The sequence below is a fragment of the Plutella xylostella genome, chromosome 20 (genome assembly GCF_932276165.1).
Source record: "Plutella xylostella chromosome 20, ilPluXylo3.1, whole genome shotgun sequence".
Taxonomy (NCBI): Eukaryota; Metazoa; Arthropoda; class Insecta; order Lepidoptera; family Plutellidae; genus Plutella; species Plutella xylostella.
The window spans coordinates 7,087,710-7,113,618 of NC_064000.1; the positions used below are offsets into that span (position 1 = coordinate 7,087,710).

The 25,909-nt window shown below is 35.5% G+C and overlaps 1 protein-coding gene across 1 annotated transcript in view; it reads left to right on the top strand.

The window, feature by feature from the left end:
* LOC105387403 (serine protease inhibitor dipetalogastin) overlaps nucleotides 1–25,909 on the top strand; it is a 48,450-nt gene that overhangs the window by 2,657 nt on the left and 19,884 nt on the right. The window contains exon 2 of the mRNA XM_048628283.1: nucleotides 15,192–15,341. Within this exon, the coding sequence (XP_048484240.1) occupies nucleotides 15,293–15,341 (49 nt within the window). The 5' untranslated portion in view covers nucleotides 15,192–15,292. The remainder of the gene's footprint in view (nucleotides 1–15,191; nucleotides 15,342–25,909) is intronic.

A 25,909-nucleotide genomic window follows, 5' to 3' on the forward strand; every position in this document is an offset into this window, starting at 1 on the left:
CTATGGTGTTACCAACTCAGTGAATACCTCTCCATCAATGAGTGACCCTAATCATGCGATGTGAACCGTGCTCATACGGGTCACTGCACCTCAAGATAATTGGTACAATGCCTTGTTGATGATTAATCTCAAGAATTTATTGATAGCTACCAATTGGAGTGTAGTAATTGATGCGTTGAATGCGTTTACTGGACACACAGTCGCACGCTGGAAATATGCGTTTTACGTTTTTTCTTGCTTCATTATTTTGTCTTTATCGTTCAACACTTTATTGTTTAATCTGATTGAATATGTGAAGCATAAGTATAAACATCAAGTGCTGGAAAAGACACGTATCCAAAAAATACTTTTACCTCGAATTTTTTTTAGAAAAATAATAGATAAGGTCTATTTCTTAGTTAGAAAATTTTGCAGTCTTTTTGTCAATTTATTTAGATATTTAACTAAGTAGGTCTATATTTCAAGTCTATGACAAAATACCTAGGATACTCATATTCAAATTTCAATCGAGAACGATTCAAACTCCAAAGTGTATCGTTTAGCGCAATGCAGTTTTGACAAGTAAAATCTCAAGAGAATCGGAGTCAAGTGCTTAGATTTGCAAAACAAATCCAGTTGCATCCATTTTTTCAGTACCGTCAAATCTGGTTTGTTTATTTTCATTTTGTTATTACATTGTAGTAGATGGATGAAGAAGGCTAAGGACAGAGTGTAGAGGTGGGACCTTAGGAGAGGCATAGTAATATGTCCAGTGGACGATCACAGGCTGATGATGATGATAAGGGCCCAATTAAATATAAAATAAATATATTAAAAAAAAAATACACATCCCTTTACAATGTAAGAAAAATGGGATAAAATGCATGCTTTTATACTCAGTATATTCAGCATATTTATATCACTAATAACATTCACGCCTATTTCTCATATTGTTTCTTATATGACTAGTAGCACAAGTACAGTTCTGTAGAGTTAATGGCAATGAAGCGAACCGTATCGCCTTAATTATAGAACGAAACGCAACCACGCATCTGCTTGCACTCTAAATGCAAAATGTAGACATTATAATGCACTGTTCTTTTTCCTGTATAAGTCTGTCTTTCGGAAGTACCTAAAGCAGTAGATTATAAAATTTCAATTGACTGTACCACGCCTAGTGATTCTGAAGGCAAAAATTTAAATAGTATCAATCATTATTGAAAAAAAAAAAATATAAGTATTTTTCGCTTTTATGGCTGCGCAAATTACCATCCAAATGAAAATTTTTATGTGAAGGATGTGTTTCTGTTTAATTTTCTATCAAATTTAATAGTACCTACACACTTAAATTGAAATCAACAAAATAATATCTAATATTATATGAGCCATTACACTATAATCTACGTGCATTATTACTAAAGATACCAATAGTGATAGGGATGAAGAAATTGCATACATTTACGTCAGCTATCCGGGACTAGATATCCTGGTGTCACTGTAATGATAATGACTTATCAATAGCGGCTCAGATAGGTTAGTTGTAAGTTCTATAATTACTAGACAATTCTGTTTTGACTGAAGCCTGTTTCCGTTTTCTGTTACAAGGTTTATGATCATGGGAGTGCATATTATGTATGTATGTTTATGATTATCAACAGTAAAGTAACGTAGCATGGCACATCTCAGGTGGAAAATGACCCTAAGATAGTTTTGCTTTGACAGAAAGCTAGTTTCTGTTTTCCGTTATTTGGTTTACCTGTTTGAACTCTCTAGATGAATCGTTGCTACTTCGTCATAGTTAATTTTACTACAGTGTGCTTGTACAAACGGACTTTGACTTGGTTACATTTCAATAAATGTACTAAAGGAACTTCTATGAGGAAGTATTCTTGTAAAGTGCATATTATGAAAGTAATATTATATTGTAACTTGAAATAAAATCTATTCTTTAGAAACCGTGGATAATGTAATGTATGCCCGCCCACTATTACATTGAGACTAACATAACACTCTGGTGAAAAGTGGGTGCAGCAATGCACCTCTGCCTACCCCGCAAGGGAGTACATTAGTACAAGGCGTGAGAGCGTGTGTGTGTGTGTGTGTGTGTGTGTTATGTATGACATTGGCGGATAAAGGTAAGCGTCCACTTTCCGGTATCGAACGAATCGGACCAAACGATTTTCATTCATCATTAAATGTATGAAGAAACGGCGCTGGCAATGCCAATGAAGTGGACGCACTTGTGTGAATATTCATTTTGTAAATTCACACAGAGACGACCGAATGGCGTAGTGGTTAGTGTCCTGACTACTGATCCGAAGGTCCCGGGTTCGATTCCCGGCTGGAGCAGATATTTGTTTAAACACAGATATTTGTTCTCGGGTCTTGGATGTGCCCGTAAAATGGCAATAGGCCCGCCCCCTATTACATTGGGACTAACATAACACTCTGGCGAAAAGTGGGTGCAGCAATGCACCTCTGCCTACCCCGCAAGGGAGTACATTAGTACAAGGCGTGAGTGTGTGTGTGTTAAAATTCACTCAGAAATACTGAATGCGATGCATTCGATGCCGAAAGGTGGACTCTTAGCTTAAGCCCCCAGAAACACTTAAAAAACCTGTTAAAGTAGGCTAATCTCATAATAGAACGTTCTTACCTCTAGACTTTACAATCTTTATATCTACACGCTTGCAATTGGCATATAGTCGACTTCCTCAAGTGTTCCTTGCGGAAGGTACATCGTTAATTAATTTTTAAGGACCAGTTCGATAGCAAACTAATTTTTATTTATTCTTGTCTGAAGAAACATAAGTTATAAAATATTATACACCTACTCGTTCAGGTTGATAAAGCTTCTCCGTAGGAACATTGTACTTTTTACTCTGAGAAACTTGTTACTTTTTGTAAATTTCCAAAATAATGACTATAATGTATGACGGAGTAATGTTTAGAGATTCATGAGGTCTGAAGGTACACAATCGAACGATACGTCTGTAAGCTGCAGGCAATTGTTGCTAGGTCAGTGCCGGGCTGCACTTGCTCATAATGCTATAGAGCTGTTAATACTCCTTGGTACATATTATTTTTATAGATGGAATATTTTGGTTAATTACTTACTTTGCGTTTGTCAAAGAAAATCCCAGTATGCAATTTTTACAGAATAATCTTTCATTAAATATATATAATTTTAAGTTGTAATTAAGGCAAAATGTAATAAATAAGACAACGGCTGTAGAGAAGATTAAAAAAATATGTAATGACCGATAAATATAACAGTTAATTAAATTAAAATGTGTCTGCCAAATATCCGGTTACCAACAATAAATAACATATTTGCATAATTCCCATTACAGTAGCAAATATAAACTTAACTATAATTCATTTAACGGCTTCATAACTTAAGCTCAACTTAAACGGTTCTAATAGACACGCCCGAAAACTGGGCAAGATAGCCGCATCAATATCATTAGAACAAAAAACTATGCTAAAAAAGCAGATACCTAAATCAGTGTGACCAATTCCAATTTCGCAGCTCCCAATACATACAACGTGAAGGTCACTGCTCCCTGTTCTAATTGAATTCATGCAGAAACTTATCCAACCGCTAAATCGGTACCGCAATGTGGACCTTACATTGTATTCAAGTTTACTGTTACAATTACAATATTGTCCCTAAACAAAAGAGGACCTAAAACTGCACCTAGCGGAAACCCGCCTCTGTAACAAATGGGAGAGTAGGAAATGCTAATCTGATCTTTGACATTAATTTAGTTTTTACTTATACCTAACTGTTTAAAATATTAATTTATTAAGAGCATAATACGTAAGTTAAAGTTATCAAAATTGAGATGAGTTATGAATGAATGTTATCAGAAGTCGCATCTGTATTCACAATGTATGTAGCTTATCTTGAATCAGCATTGAATTGTGACTGAAATTTTTTTTCGCCATTCAATGATCGAGTGCAATTGTAAATCTCCTTTTGTGCTGTTAATAAATTGATTTGTAATGTATTGTGCTAAATAAATTCTGCATCCTTTCTTTTCATAAATATGCAACGATTATTTATTTTAAAATTAAACACCTAAATGTTTTCCGTGTATTTATTGGAATTCAGTTTTTTGTCGACCATTTACTTAATAATATACCGTTGTAATCTTAAACAAAATTAGCACCGTTGCGAAAGGTTTTATTAATTTATATCATCAGCCACAATTACGTACATAATTTGAGATAAAATTTGCAAATAACACCAACATTTCTCATGTTAAATTTTATCTTTTTGCCATAAATCCATAAAAATTAAACTGAATAACATTATTTTGAACTGCCGTTTATTTTTGATTGAGGTGGACGATCCTTGAGACCATTCCAGATTATATTACATAAATCAAAAATACGTATTATTTGTAAATATTGGTTCTACCTTTTTTGGCATAAGATTTATTTGCCTAATCTCGTATTGCATAGTAACGTTTGGTCAAAGTCTCGTTACGCCGAAAATCGAATGGCATAAATCTCGTTTAGTAAAAAGTTATTTCGCATAACATTGTTTAGCCTAATAATTGTATGGCCAAATCTTGAATAGCCTAATAATGCTATGGCATGGTTTATACAAAGTAATAATATTGGTTTGGCTTTAACTTTGACGGAGCGTCTCCCTACATAGCGCAAACTGGTGCCTTATATGTATTGTTTCCGCTGTTTGGAAAACGCTCCGCTCCGCTTCGCTGCGCTCCGCTTTGGTTTTGATGAACATGTGCACCTAACACGCTCCTCCTCGCTTTGCTCGTCGTCGCACCTATTTTTAGGTTTCGATCTCATGGAGTTTGTAATAATTATATTGGTCGTTAACTTTCGATTTTTTGATCATACAATATCGTGATTTTCGGGATGTAGGAGAAAAATACCCCAATTTGTTCATTTACTACATACTTAATATATTATTTATTAAGATAACATTAGGAGAAACAAGATTATACATAGGTATAGACGAACATAAATTTGAGCAAACGAAACTTAGGTGTTTAAAGATTGTGCCTAAAGAGTTTTAGACGAAACGAGCCTTATGCCACATAAGTCTTGGCAAAGTGATGGTTCGGCCAAAAAAGTTTAGACCATACGAGTTATGCGAAATGAGTTTTGGTCAATAAAGATTATGCGAGATGAGCGGAACCCGTAAATATTATATCACGTTTTTATGCCTATTTTTAGTAAAAACTCGACCTTTTCCATACAATCTTTGCTATTGTTGAATAAACGCTGGGCATTCTAGTCAGTTTATTTCATTATTTAACATCCGGGATGCTATCCTGGGGCTTATCGCCGATATTGGCAATACTCTCAGTAGTCAAGTCAAGCCTGACAACAATACTATCTATTATATCACTTGAGATAGATATATCTGCGGCCAGCATGCCTTGAGCTGCTGTGCTTGAGGCGTCGTCGTTGGATGCATTGAGAACTGAGGGGTCTTCATTGTGTGGTGGGGTGATATAAATGGTGGTAAGATGCCATGGGGTATTGAAATACGTTAAGGCATTCCCGCGTATGCATTGACTGGCGTGCAAGGCGGGGATTGTTCATTGGACCCTATTATTGAATCGGGTTGAGAAGTCACGCCTGTTGTGCTGTCTATCAAGAAAGGCATTGATCTTTTTGTGCACAGCAATGTAGGTTGAGTGATCGACGTAAATCTCAGCGTCTGGGATAGAAATAGGTTAGATAGGAAAGTATTGTGAAAAGTGGTAGATTAACACAGGACTATTTTTATTTTGGTTGAAACTCTTATACATAATATTATGAGTGTGTAAATAGGGTATGTATTATTGTTAATATACTCGTATTATTGTTTATTTCTAAGCAAAGAAGATGCAGTACAACTTTTATTTTATATATTTTCATATATCTAATGCATGGCGTATTTTAGTCTAAACAGAACTAACCTAGGCTAAACACCGATAGAACGTAGCCCAGATAAAACGGTATTCTGTGACATTTACAAGCGAGCGTAAGCTTACAAATTGGATTATCTGCTACAGTTTCATTTTATCTCCCATGAATCCATTTCGAGGTTAATGACCGACATATATTTTTATTTTATTATCCTCTCCTGCAAGTAATTGCATTCTGGCCGCGCACTCTATGTATTACCGCTTTTATAGACCCCGTGTACCTAAATATTTACTTTGAACCAGCTGAGTTACACCGGATGGCAGTTATTTAGCGTTATTAAAACAGTATAAAGAGTTATTAAATTTTAATTTTAGCGGTTTATGTTTTAGATTTAAATAATGTCCACGGAGTATAATGGCCGGTGCAAACCCGCTTGCCTTTACGGTCTGCTACAACTATCATTGTCCTCTCATTGTGCTGCCTTTTTTGTACTGTTTCTGGCCCTCTGTGATCATTAAACTACTTTTTCCTTTTTCGAAACACCGGCTCGAGTCCGTTGTTTCCAGCCAGAATTTCCAATTATTTTTTTACTGTTCTCGACTCTATGTGGCCAGTCTGGTATTTTGTGCGTGAATAAAGTATTGTTGATTTGAAATTCCGTGAACGGGACACCTAGATTCGAATTTTGAAAATGTTCTAGACTGTAACTAAAATTTCAATTTGCCAGATTTGTATGTTTTTCGTCAACCTTGACAAAGGCCAATGCACCGAAAAACTGTTACTTGATGCGTACATTGCGTGCCGCTGCCGCATTTTCTGAAGTTGCATCGGCAACTGGTTATTTTTTCTTTCATACGCGTGTCTCTTAATTGTGTTAAATAAAAATTTGAGTTAACAACTTTTTTACACTTACGTGCGTAGACGTAACTGCTTTTTAATTGCTGTGTGTTTGAAGACACAATAAATCATATTAAAGTTGAAATGGCGCTCACGAATAAGTGAAGTATGCAAATTATAGGTTTAAAAAACTTGTTAAGTTCTAATTGCTTTGGCACAACCGTTCTGGTTTTAACACTAAAGTGTATATTTAAGGATGTAATGAAAAAATACTGTTTCTCATCTGATAATCTCTAAAAGCTTTTAAATTGAAACTGAAAGTGTAGATTCTAGTGCCGCAGCCGTCCATATGACTATAACGCAAAAACGCCAAGAATAATAAAACGTTATAATAACGCAAAAAACCACGTTGTATACTTTCTCTTGTCAGGTGAAGACCTTGCTGACAGCGATCTTGATAGATGATAGATGACTACTCAATTAATTATAGTATTTTTATTCCACAACGACGTGATGACAAGAAAACACCATCTATGAAGTTCGATGGATCTATCGATCTCCTGATTTGCATTGAATATAAATAGATTGTTTACACTGTACGAACGTGCTTGAATAATTCATACAATCTCCGTGACAATAAAAAAAGATGGACATAAAAACTATGAAGCGAAAGATACAAATGTATTTCGAAGAAGCTAAAGTGGAGTTAGTTGACACGGGTTGACATAATATGTTAATAAGTAGCCGTGATGTAGAACGAGAGAAATAGACATGAATGTCAAACTGGTGACATAAATTTGATTAATGAGTTGAATTTGACAGAGGCGATGAATGTCAGTCTGAGACTTGTTTTGTAATTGAATAAAGTTGGTTTGGTGAGAAAAAAACGAAAAGCAACATTATTAACACAAGTAAATATTTTTAATTAGCACAGGTACGTAAATACCTTTACTATTGTCATTTTGTTTCCGCAATATATAAGGTTGCCTGTAAGAGATCGCTCTCAGCGATAAGGCCGCCTATTGTACATTAGTTCTAGTCTATAAGTATGTGTTTTTTGTATGTATGATTTATGTGGTGTTCAATAAAGCAATATTCTATTCTATTCTATTTAAACATTTTCAGATTTTGGGGCCATATCCACGAATAAATAAATAATCGTATTCATTAATCATTTTTTTAGAAAGCAAATCTAATCTTTTAATAATACCGACAAAAAAGATTATATTAATCAATCTCTCTATAACAGAGAATAGAGTAACCAAAATACCTATCATTAAAATAACTACGACAAAAAATCAACATTTTGCATTGATTAAAGTGAAAACGAAAACTGACCAGTACAAAGCATAAGAGCATACTCAGAAAGCACTTTCAACACAAATAATAATAATGTCTATTTGATATTTCATTCTAAACCACTTATTTACATGAAAGTGAAACATAAGGTGTTTGAACGCGCTATTAAAAAAAAAACAAACAATAGATGAGAGCGCTGTACCACGTCTATTATAAGTATTGGGTAGAATGTTATCATTGATTGACCAGAATGTACCTAACTAGGTAAGTATAACGAACAGACAAGTTTGTTTAACGTAAAAATAAATGTCTTTTAAATAAAATAAAACAATTCATAAGTATAACTCTGATTTATGATTTCTGATTGGTATTGTTACCAAATGGGGAAATAGTTTTTTTTCGTATTGACGTTCGTTACTGCAAAAAGTATTATACTCTGTCCATTATATTATTGGTTTCTTGACAGTCGAAATCCCATGCATATTTGATGACTGCAAAGGAAAACCAACTTTATTTACCAGACATAAGGAAACGTCAAGAATACAATAACGTAGTGGAAGCTCTATAGTAAAGTTCAATCCACGCGCTTCAACTCGACCACTGTAAAAACTGCACCTCATGGTTTTTTTAAATAAAATTGGCGGGCTTTCATTTCGTCTTGGCGTAATGAGCCTTCAAGCTAACCAGACAGTCACTCATTCATTAATGGATCTTTTATTGTGAATGTTTTTTTCGTTTTTGTCTTCCATTGTAGAAGCGTAAATAAAAACTACATTGTAACGAGGCAGGCATTGATTAACAAGTTAGTAGATTTTCGAAGTTTGTAGAGCTATTTGGTTTTTGGTTAGAATTTTATTTATTATCCTTGTTGTTATATTAAACCTTGTCAATTGCTTGCTCCCATTTTATGATATTAATAGTTTAAATTCTGCGTTCAAATGATCATTTTGGAACACATTTAGAAGAAGAATTCTACAGGGTGTTGCAAAAAGGGTATACTAATACTTACCCCCTTTCGGCTTAGCATACCCTTTTTGCAACACTCTGTATAATCACTCTATAATTATATAAAACGCAATCCTATGTTTCTATACAATTACTTACAACCTACTAGAATCGTAGTAAAAGAATATTAAAAATTAAAAATACATAGACCTTGTTACACAACACATTAAATCACTAAGCGTGCTCTATGATAACCGCTCCGTTACCCGTACCGTTTCGGTTGCAGCTACATTTAAAAACGTCGATAACGGTAACCGTTTTACAGACATCACTAATTGCTATTATTACAATATTTATAGTTACAGCTTCGGAAGTTTTTATTATCTAACACAGAGTGCGTTTTATGAGCGTAAAATGAGCCTTGATGGTTATGGTGCCCTAGTACTCACGATGGCGATAAAAGATAAAACACAAACGCAAAACTTAAGTAACTAACTAGTTAGTGACTACAGTTAATGAACAACTAACTTAACTAGCTAACTGGTGTGCCTGGTTCGAATACCAGGTTGGGTAGATAATTTTTCTTATGTATTTGGAGATGATGGTTTTTTTTTAATGAGAAAAATAGTAAATTTAAAGTCATGAGGGACATGTAAAAGAAGTGGAGAAGATGAGTTGTCTAGCGGAGATCTAAAATGGGCAAACTTAGGCTGGGATTACCTCCATTCCACTGGACAAACGAATTCAGAAAGGTTTCATGCAACTAGCTAGAGATAGTAGAGATTCGATGTTGGAAAGATAGAGTTTTGTGGCAATGCTTGGGACCGGCCTAGTTGTAGCCCACGAGAGATAGATTTTTTGTTCATGATGATTAAAATAATTTATTTATTTAATTTTTTATTGCACAAATATAAAAATAAATGTACAAAAGGAAGGCTTAATGCTAAGAGCATTTTTTACCAGCCAACCTACAGGAGGTACAGGAAAGCTAGTACAAAGGTGTGCAAAAAGAAAAAAAAAGTATGGAGGAGGAAAGAATTAAAAACAAAACAGATTGATGACTATCGAGAAGTTTGCTGTGAAAACCCTGAATATGTAGCCACGGCTAATAAATATGTTCTGCCAACCAATCAAATCGGAAACAGTTACAGCAGTAAAAATGATGCAAATTTATTTACTCGTATCTCCGTAGGATTAGTTCGTGATTGATTGAACTAATGCTATTAGTTAAAAGAAAATTACTGACTTAGGTTGGCGAGGCAAATGTTATTAATTATGCTATTTATAACTCTTGAGGCTTTTACTACGAGTGGTTTTATGGTGTTAGAATCATACTTAACGTAGGATGGTTAATTCTCTCCTAAAGTTACTATTCGTTCGAATACCTTGTGAGACATTTTCTGAAGTGCCCAATATTATTATAAATGTGTTATGTATGCTCGGATTATTCTAGTTTTAAAAACTTTCATAAACAACAGGATACATACATCCCAGGCCGGTACTACTGAAATGTTGTCAAAAATGTTGCTGTAGGTATATTTATTTTTAAATAAGTATATCTTTACTGTCTCTACATCGTCTATAGTGCCACAAACTTATCTTTTCCGGTGACAGCTCACATAAATGACTAATATTTCTTAATTTTATAAGATTTTAAGTTTGCTCGTATTGTTAATTCGCTCTTGCGGTGTTAATAAACCCATCTAATCTTTTATAATATACAATTCATTAGTAAGTAATGAGATATGGATCAATTTAGTTCGCTCTCACCGGAACAGATAAGTTTGTCACACTATACTTGTGCAGTAACTACTGAGACTAACCTACCAAGACCTACCAAGGCGCCACTGTAGTCGTGACTTTATGAAACACATTTTTCCTCAATACAGCTCATGTGAAGTTCACACCTGTCGCTGTATGCTCGACAGCCCTCAATTTGCTTATCTCCTTTTTAATTAATCATCGCCGCGGGATTATCATCATCAGATCGACTTTCGTGATGTTTTTGACACACATTCTGTTACTTTTAGCGCCTGCGGAAACCAGTTTCGCGAAATGAAAGCGGCAATCGGGCAAAAGCTCGAATCACCGTTAAGTCAAAGCGTACTTATTTTAAAATGTAACCACACGGTCGTGTGTTTACAAATTGGCTAAGTGCTGCTCAGTGGCTAATGTGGCAGACTGGCGGTGGCAACCGTTTGCACGATGTTTTGCCGATTCGACAACCATTTTCGGAGGTAATGACTTTATTTGTGCGGTGGTCAGTTAACTGTCGTATTAAATTGGTATTTATTGTTCCCATCGAATTTGTTTCCCTGGTTTTAATGAAGACGTTGAGTTATGAAGGTAATAAAGCTGCCGTGTGCATTGCATTTTAAAAGTTTTAAAACGGCGTTGACGGAAAATGTTTTTTTGTGTAATTTTACCGGTTTTGAAATACGGGGAATTTTGCCCTTTTCCGTTACAGGTCTTAATTACGGTGCCCGTTAAAATTGATCTCAAATTGGTTCCCGGGTAGTATGCACATTGCAAAAAAGCTGAGTACTGTATGCTAGTTGCTAAGTGATTATGATTCATAAAATATGGTTATAATCATCGATCACATTGACGATCACAGTCGTAATCTTTACCACATGCACAGTAACTAGGCTACTAGGCGATCATGAATAGCTAAGAGGTCGTTTAAATTCGAGCTAACCTTGAGATTTGAGGGCAGCGTTTAGGGGCGTGACCCGTGACCCGGAAGCGATGCAGCTGCAGTAGAAAGTCTTAAACAATACTTGCCTTCTGCCTTTCACATGCTCTGCCCGCCTGGTACATAGACCTATACTCCGAACATTATTGCAATGCGAAATTCCGCTATTTTCTGTGTCAAGTAGACCTATAACAGCACCGACCTACACTTTCTTGTATGGTGGAATCGATTTTACGCCAGAACCATATTGTATGGCTTCGTTCATATGAAAGTAAATGCTCCTTATAACCGCCAGCCGTTGCACTGCTAAATTGGTATTTCTAGAGGGTTATCTAAACGTCCCAAGAAGAATACTAGATCGGAGAAAACGTTTTATGCGATGAGCATGGACATGTTTGCATACAAAGTGGATGCACATTGTGTGAGCTAACCACTACCCAATTAGTTATGTTGTCCTGGTACCTACGTCTTTTATCTGCTGAGCTAAACTGGCCAAAACATATTTTAGTATGAGTTTGCAAATCCAACTTCTATCACCCACTATAAAACTACTTTTTTGTACGCATAATTTCCGGTCCTATATACACTCACGGGCAATGAAAAGTTTCCACTGAGAAAAGCACCAAATTACTTCTAAACGGAAAAGGCTAGGTTAATGCCGTCTTCTGCAACATTAAAGTACATTTAACAGAGCATCAGGATATTACCAACTAAAATCGGTAATAATTTGTTCCAATTTTAAAATAAATCTTTGAATAAATTGGGGTCGTTTGTAGTCGGCATTTTGCGAGTGGAACTTTTTCATTGCCCGGCAGTGTAATATTATCGCTCTGGTCCACTACTTCCCCGCACCTTACTTTACTGTATTCAGCAGACACTATGGTGTCTTCATTCATTATGATAGACGCTTTATACACGGTTTCGTCTCTTATCCTCCCATCAAGGTCAACATAGCAAGTTCAAACTACTCTCATGAAAGTCTAAACTTTCAGTTTCAAATAATGTATTGTTGGCAGATAAATGAAGACTTTGAAAGTGGAATGTGTGAATTATAATGCCATCACGAGACGTGAGAATCGAGCCGGTATTATAATGTCGACATTGTTTCTTGACACCTACATACTTATTTTTTTGATCATAATTTTCGTGTTTGTTAAATTTACCTTGTCAATTTGTCGATTTTTTCTCAAGATTTCTCGTTATACTTATTGTGTTCAGTGTCAGTGACCATCTTGAGAGCTTTCTTTATAACGTAATTGCCTTTAAAATAGGCTATAGATAACAGCTATTTAATGATTCAGTAAGAAATGTAGAGGAAGGTGATTGGATGCTCGCTGACATCAAGTTCATTTCAATGTCAAAACGTATTATAGTGTTCATTGCATTTACTCTATTTTGGCTAAATGGCTCATTAAAGGATTGTCATAACTCATATATATTTCAGCAGTATAATAGTCATTATAATTCTAGCACATCTAGATAATATGTGAACCCACCAACCCGCAGTGGGCCAGCGTGGTGGGAAATGGTCCAAGCTTAGGAAGGCAGTTTAGACCTTGGGGATATGCACAAAGTACCGCTGACATGTACCAATGAGTTCTTTTAACCTAAGTACAATGTATACCATCTCTCTTACGGTGAAGGAAAACATCGTGAGGAAACCTGCATATCTAGATTTAGCTCATCTAGATATGTGAACCCACCAACCCGCAGTGGACCAGCGTGGTGGGAAATGGTCCAAGATTAGGAAAGCAGTTTAGACCTTGGTGAGTTGGGGATATGCACAAAGGTTCCACTCGAGAGAGCCAGGTGCAGGTACTGAGACCCCCACAGAGCATAGAATAGAACTCTGACTACAGCTGCTTTTATGTCAAAATAGGGAAGTTTACATAATATGGACACACAATATTTACCTAACTTAATAATATACCTAGGTACCTACTTAATTACTTAATTAAAATGGACTACAAAATAAAAAAATAGGAAACAGCCTTATTCTCACTGGATAACCTTAGTTAGTGAAGCTTTCCTAACTCCTAACAAACCTCCTCCTTTTTCGAAGTCGTTCAAAAAGCTCGATTCCTCAATAAATATGACAGAACGATCAAAAATATTAGTTTAAGTTCCTACTTACTTATTTTATAATCCTAAATAACCAACATTTCAATGACCCTAATCTTAATAAAACTTATACGGATAGTCCATAAAATAGTATTATCATCTAACGGCTTACAACTGTGCTCTTCTATAAAACGTAAGATTTACTATTTCCTAATAGGATTAAGGTATACACTGGACCATATCAAAAACCTGTACTTATTACCAACTTCAACAAAAAATTATATATTGTAGAAAAACTCTTTAACTTTGCTACAAAATAAAGTTTATATTTTTATTTTGTAAATAGCGTTCATTGTGTTTTATTTGTATGATTTATAAAAGTTAAATATAGATTTTTAAAAGTGATTTTTTGCAGTGCCATTGTCATATTCTATACAGGGTTGCAAAAAGCTTAGATATACCATGCTGCAAACGTAGCGTAGGTTTCGGCTTAGTATACCCTTTTTTCAACACCCTGTAGAGACCTTTTAAGTATATTATCAACATCATAGACCATAATAATAATAAAAAAAAAAACACGCACTCACGCCTTGTACTAATGTACTCCCTTGCGGGGTAGGCAGAGGTGCATTGCTGCACCCACTTTTCGCCAGAGTGTTATGTTAGTCCCAATCCCAATGTAATAGGGGGCGGGCCTATTGCCATTTTACGGGCACATCCAAGACCTGAGAACAAATATCTGTGTTTAAACAAATATCTGCCCCAGCCGGGAATCGAACCCGGGACCATCGGCTCAGTAGTCAGGGTCACTATCCACTACGCCATTCGGTCGTCCATAATAATACTAACACGAGATACCGAAAAAGGTGAAAGGGCATCTCTGAAAGGGAAAAGGGAGAAAGTCTAGACCTCTCGAAGTAAATGTAGGCATTACTTGTGAATGTCAAGCCACACATGCAAGTTTAAAGCGTTTTAGTATTCATTCTTCATTCGTGAATAGTTACAATATGTTGTTCCTTTACTATCTCTAGATTTACTTGCAACGTTAGTACTTATAACATTCGGATAAAATTTCTACATATAACAAAAAAAACTCTGAAACTACCATTAAGTACATACCTACCTAATTTATTTATTTTTTATCTTTTTTGAATGATGATTTTTTAAATAATTTTGTATATTTTTTAAATCTCTGAATGTATTTTTTAAATCCTAACTAATATTATAAATGTGAAAGTAACTGTGTCTGTCTGTCTTTCTGTCTGTCTGTCTGTCTGTCTGTCTGTTACTCTTTCACGCCAAAACTACTGAACGGATTAGAATGAAATTTGGTATACATACGGTCTAGACCCTGGGAAAGAACATAGGCTACTTTTTATCCCGGTATTCCCACGGGAAAACTTTTTAAGGCGAAGCGAAGCGCGCGGGAACAGCTATCTATAATATATATAGTAATAAAGTTATTTTTCGCTTGTTACAGTAACCCTACACCATGGACGACTGACAAAGTGAAGTGAAATTTATAAGTGAACCGGCTTAGCGCAATCAGTTTTTGTACTAATTGACAAAAGTGCCATCAAAATGCGTCTAGCAAAGGAAGTTTTGTGTGCTGGACTCCTATTTGTAGTTGGTAAGTAATTTTACTCCATTATACAGCCGTAAGTGTGTAATATTTCGGCTAGACACAACACACAACACACGCACTCACGCCTTGTACTAATGTACTCCCTTGCGGGGTAGGCGGAGGTGCATTGCTGCACCCACTTTTCGCCAGAGTGTTATGTTAGTCCCAATGTAATAGGGGGCGGGCCTATTGCCATTTTACGGGCACATCCAAGACCCGAGAACAAATATCTGTGTTTAAACAAATATCTGCCCCAGCCGGGAATCGAACCCGGGACCATCGGCTCAGTAGTCAGGGTCACTAACCACTACGCCATTCGGTCGTATTTCGGCTAGGTACTCAATATAAGACCATCTTCTATCGTCTAAGACTTAAGCACTACCAATCAGTTCTTCAACATCACCAAAGGTTAACTGGTAGAAAATTCTGCCAGCATTAAGTTCGCCTTTGTACCAATTTACTTTGTGCAATAAAGAATTTAACCTCCTGATGCCCACGGTCCTTCTGTGAGTACTTAACGAGTATAGTGATTACTGCCCAAGCTATAATATATTTTTTCTGGACTAAATGCCCACGGTCCTTCTCCGAGGACGAATACTTTGTGTTTGAACCATATTTGAATTTACCGCCATTATTTTTTGGGATTGCATCTATGGATTTAACATTCCATCACTGACAGCTGTCTTAAGTGTCATCTGAGGATAATCAATCGTTAATTGAAAAAACGTCAAAAAACGGAACCATGGCGGGGCCACCGTCGACTAAGTAAGTTGTAATCTCATTTTACTTATGTGATCTAATCATTTAATTAAATAACTTTAATAAAATCTTATTGTTAAGTATATTAGCAAGAGACGAATACTAATATTTTATCAATTAAGGTTCTAAATAATATTCTATGATCATTCATTACATTAGTACTCGTCTGAGTACCGTGGTCTTCAATTTCATAAACTTTTAGTCCGCTATACTATAATTTTAGATATACTTATTTTTGTATTTTTTTACAGAATATAGTGTGAAATCCAAGAATTTGAAGCAGATTTAGCTATGTCGGACATAGATCTCTCGGAGGACGATGACATGACGACATAAATGACTCACCATGAACCCGTAGAATTTGAATTTTGTGATGATGATATCCAGGAGCTGCTAGCTGAGCCTTTCATTTTATCTTATTTTGTTCCTATATTGATCCCAATAATTATAATAGTTGATAAGTGTGAGTTTATCTAGAATAAATATAAGTTCTAAACTTATGTGAGACTGATTTAAAGTGTTAAATGTGTTCCTAAGTGGTTCTTATTTCATTAGTTTTGTTATTTCTAACAAATTACCTTATAAATGTATTTACTACCAATAAATTAAACTTTTTTTAACTGCCCACGGTCCTCACGTGAGGACTAATGATTTTCGAATTTAAACCTATTGAAACTGGTTCCTTTTTTAATGCATTACCCGTACATACTACTAGCCCAAGTAACATTTTTGGTTTTAGAAAGGTTTTGAAAAGGTTCTAGAACCTTTGTATGGAAATCAACTCGTGAGACTTAGAAGTCTCGATAACCTTATATTAACCTTATATTAACCTCCTGAGTGCAAAAAGGGCCTACGTTTTAGAACCTTTCTGAGAGCTACAGCAAAACCAATAGCTCAAACCCAGAACCTTTTGAACTACTTACACAGAACCTAAATATAACCTGCACAACCTTAATTTAACGTTAACATAACCTGGGAAGACAGCTTTTAAGTTCTAAATTAGTCCTGGATGTAACTCTTCTATAACTTGAAACATATTTGATGGATATTTGTAATGCCTTTCCAGGACTCTCGGGTTTTAAAATGTTTCTGTGTAAGATTTTATAATAATTATAATAAATGGCGCCATTACCTGACAATTTCCAAGATTCAAAATGGCTAACTTGTAAGTGTTGTATTAATACACAATATAGTAAGTAGTTAGGCTGAAGTCAGGAAATATGAAAAACTTGTGCGACTAGCACTTTATCGTGGTACTTTTGAATAATAGTTCTGTATACGTGACGGGCCTTTTGTAAATAATAAATTTGAAGATATTTTAATTTAAAAAAAATGAAAAAAATATGTTTGGTGTAAAGTTATATAAGAAATACCAGTACAGTCTATATAAAAAAAACATATATTTGGAATAGTATAGCACACGCTACTGAATTTTCCCCTACTTAATTAAAATGTATCTTTTTGCTAAGTTTTTTTTTTTTATTTCAGTGAAAAAATATGGCGGCCGTTAGGAAATTACTAAAAAGCATTAAACATATTTTGAGGATGCCTCTAAAGCTTTAAAATATTCTTGAAATACTTAAATCATGCTTTTAGCTCATAGCCAGTGCTTAATGCTTTTGGTTTTCACCAAGTAGTCCTAATTTGTTTGCCTAGACAACTCTCATCAGCCTAAAGGTTTAAGATAGGTTTTAAAAATTACTTATAAGTGATTTCAACATTCCATAACTTTATGGTTGTATTGAGGTTAAAAATTTAACCTTAAGCTCTCACTTTAGCATAAATGCTAGCTTTTCTAGAACCTTATCAGGAGTCTACGACAACTATAAGATCCTAGAACTATATGCTCTTGAAAAACAAGTTAAAATAACGTTAATTTAAACTCTTATCAGCAGCTCCAAGGTTGAATTAATAAACAATTGGTTTTAGGACTTATTAATCATTCTCAAGTACTCAATATGACCAGATAGCAAAGCATTAACCCATTTCACAACCCTTATAAAACCAAAGGGCATTTCTTACAACCTAAGCTCGAATGAAATGTTACTTGGGAGGAACACTATATAATAATTTTTGCGACATTTATTCAAGTTTAAGTTTCTGGGCAGTAAGCTAGGTAAACGCAATAGTCCTTGTGTGAGGACCGTGGGCAGATAGTCCTAAAAAATAAAATAACGGCTGGGCGTCAGGAGGTTAATAATAATAATAAAGTTTTTGGTATGACGTTGACTTTTGGGACACCCTGTATGTTGGTGGACGGCTGCTGTCTCAAGCAGAATCAACCACTGCAAGTAATTTAATAAATTTAAGTATACATAGTATTTGTCACGTGACTAAATATGTTACAGCAGCATCCTACGTGTTACGTGTAGTAGTGGTACTGTGGTAGTATTAAATAAATAAATAAATATAAATATGTGGGGGCATTTCACACACGGCCATCCGACCCCAAGCTAGACAGAGCCTGTGTTGTGGGTATCGGACAGCTGATATATCTACACAAATACATAGATAGATACATATTAAATGTCTTATATTGACTGTAAATGTTTATTTGTAAATTATCTTTCTAGACACACTGTTTGCAGTGTTACGAAAAGTTATTTTATTCGATTGGGTAATAATACAATAGTAATTTTGGTTGCATTATGTAGGTACATTGCATAGAATATCTCTAGGGTACCTATGGGCTGCTGCCGATACACGGGTCGGGATCGACTTAGATAAACGCCATACGGCGCTGTGATTGGCGTACGCGCATTAAACAAGTTCATCGACGTCAATATCGAGTGTAGCGGCCGCTGGACACCCTTAGAATAGAATAGAATATTTTTTTATTAGACGTAAAATTTTACAATTATTTGTCCATTGTCATAATATAATATTACTCTACCACAATTTCACAAAGGCCCCGTCATTAAGGAGGAAAGAAATGGCGAAAGAAACTCCTCGAGCATCTTTTCAACTTTTTGCTTATATCCAATACAATTTTACCTATATCTAGTATAATTTTACTCAAGCATAGCTTAGGTAGTCAGACAAGTGGTCAGTCACTGACAGTTGATACGTCACTCGGGTACATTCACTGCGAGCCTGTGTGCTGTGCCGCAGTGGCATCTCCGTTAGAACCGCACACCGCATGCCAACGGCCATCGCCTGAGCGTAAAGTTATTTATTACGGTTAAACAATTATATAATCCGATGTAACAATGGGTAAAAATAGAACTGGGTGTGTATTTATAGTGCACAGTATGCACAGTATACACACTGGACAGTTTGAGGAATCGGGAATTTGTTTTGACAACGATTTCGGATTCAAATTGTATTGAATTTGGCACTAACTAGGTAGGTACTTCTTAAATATTAAAAATAGCGCTTATACCAATGTACAGTCTAATGAAGTTGACTGATTTGACAATATTCACTATAGAGCTTCCACTATGATATTGTATTTTTGACGTTTCCTTATGTCTGGTAAGTAAAGTTGGTTTTTCCTTTGCAGTCGTCAAATATGTATGGGATGTCAGTGACATATTGAACGGTAATGAAAGGTAGAACTTTTTCATTGCTCGTGAGTGTAGCTCCGAAAAGGATAGACCGATTTAAATGAGTTTGAATTATCTAAGAAAATGGTGTATATTTATAATTTTTATATCCTAACTAATATTATAAATGCGAAAGTAACTGTGTCTGTCTGTCTGTCTGTCTGTTACTCTTTCACGCCAAAACTACTGAACGGATTTGAATGAAATTTGGTATACATACGGTCTAGACCCTGGGAAAGAACATAGGCTACTTTTTATCCCGAATTCCCACGGGAAATTTTTTTAAGGCGAAGCGAAGCGCGCGGGAACAGCTAGTAACTTATAGGTAGGTTATTTTTTTGTAGGTTAGGTTTTAAAAAGATTATGTTTTATGACTTCCTGTATTTGCAGTTTGCACACCATGCGGGTTCATTTATTAGCAAAATCCTTTGTAATTATTAAAACTCTTGCTAAGTACTTTTTGATGAGCTGTTTCCTTACACAATACACACATCAACCACCATCGAACATCCTTAAGCAGCATTGTGTATTTGTCATATCTGACCTAACTTGTATGTATCTGACAGAGGTTTGGTACTTAAGCATAACATAAGCGTTGCTGCTTAGGATTGTTGATAGCATAATGTAAAGGTAAGCATCCACCTTTTGGCATTCTATTCTATTCTATTCTATTCTCTGTGGGGGTATAAGGACCTGCACATGGCTCTCTTGAGTGGAACCTTTGTGCATGTCCCCAACTCACCAAGGTCTAAACTGCTTTCCTAATCTAGGACCATTTCCCATCACGCTGGTCCACTGCGGGTTGGTGTGTTCACATATCTAGATGTGCTAAATCTAGATATGCAGGTTTCCTCACGATGTTTTCCTTCACCGTAAGAGCGATGGTATACATTGTACTTAGGTTAAAAGAACTCATTGGCACATGTCAGCGCCGGGATTCGAACCCGCATCTCTTGCGTGAGAAGCGGGCGCTTAGCCGACTGAGCTACCACCGCTCCCACCTTTTGGCATTCTGTGTATAGAAATTCACACAAGTGCATGTACTTCATCGGAAATATGAAAATCTGTTTGGACCTATACGTACGACGGCGATAGGTGGACGCTTACTGCTTTTTGTCAATAAATATGTATATTCTATTCTTCTATTCTATTTTTACCGTAAGACACCCTCTATGTATACATAGAGGTTAAGCACTTGCATGTGCATAAATATACCTCTGCTTGCATCACCATGATCCTGTATCCTAACTAATATTATAAATGCGAAAGTAACTGTGTCTGTCTGTCTGTCTGTCTGTCTGTTACTCTTTCACGCCAAAACTACTGAACGGATTTAAATGAAATTTGGTATACATACGGTCTAGACTAGACCCTGGGAAAGAACATAGGCTACTTTTTATCCCGGAATTCCCACGGGAAAACTTTTTAAGGCGAAGCGAAGCGCGCGGGAACAGCTAGTAGTTAATAATTATTATAACACATCTAGTGCTCATTTAATAGCACATTTTACCACGTCTATTACATGCTCTTTTATTCATTTACTGACATAAGGCGGAACTTTATCAATGATCAAGACCAAAGCCGGTCATTGTACTTTTGAGAGGAAAAAACACAGTTGCTAATAACAAGCTTCATTAGTCATATACTTAATAGGTACTTAGATAATCATAAGTGGTAATAACCGATACACCATTCAATCGTCAAATACACTGCCGGGCAATGAAAAAGTTCCACTCACAAAATGCCGACACCAAACGACCAAATTTTTTTCAAAGATTTCATTTAAAATTGGGAAAAAATATTACCGATTTTAGTTGGTAATATCCTGATCCCCTGTTAAATGTACTTCAATGTTGCAGAAGACGGCATTAAGCTAGCCTTTTTCGTTTAGGAGTAAATTGGTGTTTTTCTTGATGGAACCTTTTCATTGCCCGTGAGTGTATATTTTTAGATTGTCAAACTCACTACAACCCAATTTTCGAACATTCGGTTTGTATTTTGACAAGGTACAGATGTGTATTAATTACTATGAAGCTGACTATATTAATATTTTTTCTTCACATGTGGATTATTTCGATACGAATCGATTTAATAATATTAAAATAAAATCAGTCGACATATTTTAGCTGACACACCTTCGTTTACTATATACTGGGTCACGGGTCACTAATAAAATTCAACCCGACACATCCAGGTAATAAAATAAGCATCCAACTCCCTTTCTATGGAGCTTGTAAACTAATTGCCGCATCCCTATTCTGTGCAACTCACGATTCTATAGCGATGATGAAATTGCAGTTCAACTGTTTTTCAATTCTCCTCCTTGAAAATCAGTCGCAAACAAATCTCAAACTGTTATTTGCCATTTAAGGCCCATTCACGGGAGCGCCAATCCACGGATTTGTCGCTGGCGACGGTCTAGGGTCGCGAGCGCAGCGAGAGAAGTACGAATATGTTCGTTGTAAAGGCTCAACAAAGTTCACAATCGACTGGACTGCAACTCGGGGCTCGTGTTGTGTGTGGGCGATGACGGATTTGTCCACGGAATGGTACGGCTCGGGGCTCGCTTCGCTTTCTTATCGCTTTTGACTCGCTTAGCTGTGAATAGCGCTCCAGGCCCGCTAGTCTGGAGTCTAGACGTGGCCATGTTTAGTTATTTATGATAAATTATGACACAAATAGAACGGAAGGCGACAAGTAGGCGAGTGAATTTCTAGATATCATTCTAGTTCTGCGCGCATTTTGTAACGGTCATAGCGATAAAATCCTCATCTCCTTGAAATAATAATATAATAATAATAGATAGATAGATAGAATATTCTTTATTTGTACACATACACATAAAAGAAACTTACATAAATTAAATACTATAAACTATGTACAAAAATGGCGGTCTTATCGCTTAAAGCGATTTTTTCAAGACAACCTTAGGGTGGAAGGATAATATTTAATATAATAATAATCTTTATTAAAAATAAACATTTTTTCATTCTCGTTTTACATATAGTAGAACAAGGGTAATGTCTCTACTCCCTAAATAGGTGGAAAAATCTGTAGCTTAGGATGAGTAGATGCTCTTCCCTAAAATCTTGTACAAAGTCCGAAAAGATAAACATAGAAAGATAAATTTGGTTTTATTATTTATGTTATCATAATGTGCAGTCGCCAGGTACAATTTTTTTTTCATTTCATTTAAAATTTGAACAAAATGTATAAGTTTTTACTTATAATAGTATCCTAATGCGCTGTTAAATATACGCAGAAGGCGTCATTAGTCTTTTCCGTTCAGGTGTAATTTGGTGTTGTTGTCACTGGATCTATTTCATTGCTCGCGAGTGTATTAAGTATAATTATTATACTATAGTCCAGTTGACGACCGAATGGCGTAGTGGTTAGTGACCCTGACTACTGAGCCGAAGGTCCCGGGTTCGATTCCCGGCTGGGGCGGATATTTGTTTAAACACAGATATTTGTTCTCGGGTCTTGGATGTGCCCGTAAAATGGCAATAGGCCCGCCCCCTATTACATTGGGACTAACATAACACTCTGGCGAAAAGTGGGTGCAGCAATGCACATCTGCCTACCCCGCAAGGGAGTACATTAGTACAAGGCGTGAGTGCGTGCGTGTTGTGTTTTTGTGTCCAGTATTAAAGTGTATTATGTATGCGTTTTGTCATGTTTCCACTTCCTACGGTACAGCCGCCCACAATATCTAGGGCTTTGATTCACGAATAATTTCGCAATATGTACTTTTTTATTATTACTAAGGGTGACTTGCACGATACATTAATATTTTTACCTGTAAAGCCAAAGTCATGTCCCTAAATTTTTGCTTTTTGACACTCTACAAAAGGCTTAAAATTGACATTGTGATATACGAATTTCCACTTTGATTATATATTATGATGGTCTATGAATTTGAGGGATGGGCTTTGCAATTTATGAAGAAGGAAAAAGTTTGGGTTTTCTTCTGTATTATCTGTCAAAAGTTTTATGATAGTTTCCACTAGAGGCTCCACTTTTATGGGTTAAAGCATGAAATTTTATAGTTTTCGACAAACTATCAAACCTGTACCTACTTGACGTACAGTCAAACTTTGAAGTCCTGAAAACGGAAGTGGGTCCTAACAAATTGTTAAAGATTATATTTATTTAAGCACAAATCCGTTATAAATTATTATTAATAATTAATTTACTTATAAAATTTATGTACTTCAATGTAAGTAAACAACTGGCAATGATGAAAAATCTTTGCAAAATCACACTCTTTATCGTCAGTAATAATCGACTTTATAATATTTGGACTTTAGGCCAGGCTGTAGATTTCGAGTCACTGAGATTTCGCTGACGCTTCGTCTCTGAATCAAGGAGCAGTCAGCACATTAAATATGTAAATAGCGTTTAATCAGTTATTTCGTATTCCGCTCAGTGCGCCTGATATGATCACGCCCTATAGTGTTGTGTGTTTAACGTGTGGTGAACACGTGATTTGTGTACGAAGTGATATATTTCATGCAATGTTCATATCTATTCATCTTAATTGCCCGGTTCTTTCTTGCTGTTTCCGCGATAGAAAGGTCTTTAATTGAATCATTTACCTACCTACCTTATAGATATTTTTTGTTGTTGATTCGTTTGTAAAAATAGTGTATTGTTCCAAACCTACATAAATATGTGTAATATCCAAAAAATTCAAGACTATAACTAAACTTTTAAATTCTTCCTAAATGAAACACAGTATAATAGATAGATAGTGTATGTAGATGTTCTGAAGAGCAGAGACATTGAAACATAACTATGAGGAATAAAACGAACTCTTGAATATCATCTGATAAAAATTACAATTAAATTCAAAAACATTCGAACCTTTAATGTTATTCGATATAAACAAAAGGGATACCTGAACGATATTATGGACAAGAAGTCATTACAAGCTCAAAGAAGTTATTATTCCGTGTTTTAGCTTAATTTACCGTAATATTCAGCTTGTGTTCCACAAAACATACTACTTATACGTAAATGTTTCCAAGAAACTCAAAATTGTTTCAATACCTTTCGAAGAAATAACAGGACCATTCTGGATATTGGTCAGTTACCATAATTTAAAGATGTCCTTTAACATTTTATTTTCATATTAATTACAGAGGTTGTAAAGTATTTTGTCAGATGGTTTTGTCATAAGAATTAGGTATTGTTTTTTACCTACCTACATTACATGCTACATCTAGAGAGAGATAAAAAAGATCACTGGTCTTATTTATAACTTTGTGACTATTTAACTTCCATATATTTTTTGGAAGCAAAAATTTCGGAGTCCATTTCCGAAAGCTCTCTGACTGTACCAGAAAAAACCGGCCAAAGGGTTCCGTAGCCATAAGAACATTACTAACTACATATTTTCACCGTTTTTTAGGTAGTTATTTCCATACATTACTATTTAGTTAGGGCAACTGCACGTCATAAGTTGGTCGGGTTGTATCAAAATAACTGTGTATAATAAAGAGTCCGCTATAGTTTCCGTTGAAAGTACTTACTTGGAGGTATACAGAACATTTTTTTTCTGAATTATTGTAATTGCAAAAGTTAAGGCGGGGGGGACGCTCTGATTTTAACTTTGTATTAATATATCTCGAGACTGGGGCGTATGATCCACATGGTGTTTGGGCAATTTTTGTTGTATTTAAAGATATCTTTTTAGTGATACCCCACACGGTGGGGTAAGTCGTTTTTTTTTCCGAATTAACTTTTTGCTGTATGGGAGGGGGGGTTATTTTTCGATAAATTAATAACCAATTTTTGGATTATCAGTATACCAAGAAACGGTGGAGAACGAGACAGGACGGACAGTTGGACAGACATGACGAAACTATAAGGGTTTATTCTAAAGAAAATTGTTATAATAATGCATCTAACAGATTTATGTATGTATGCTCGACCTAGACATGGTCAGTTCTGGGAAAACTTAAGTCAGGCTAGATATTTAGATTTATTATAGAGAAAGAGCCATGTAAAGCAGAACACCTTATAGCTTCTACGTATTTCAGACAATGTTTAAAGTACCTAGAATCAAACAGGTCATGTCTTTTGAAATTTGAATGAGTATATTCAAAGTAATTTACAAGATCTTTATTCGCGCTCTTGTATTTTGTATATCTTGTGAATTCAAAAGTGTCTTCTTCACAGATTTAAAAAATATATTTTTTTAGCTTATATCAAGCCGAGTGCGACGGAAAACTTTTGTCGTGCGTTTGCGCCCCGTGCTAGGCATTC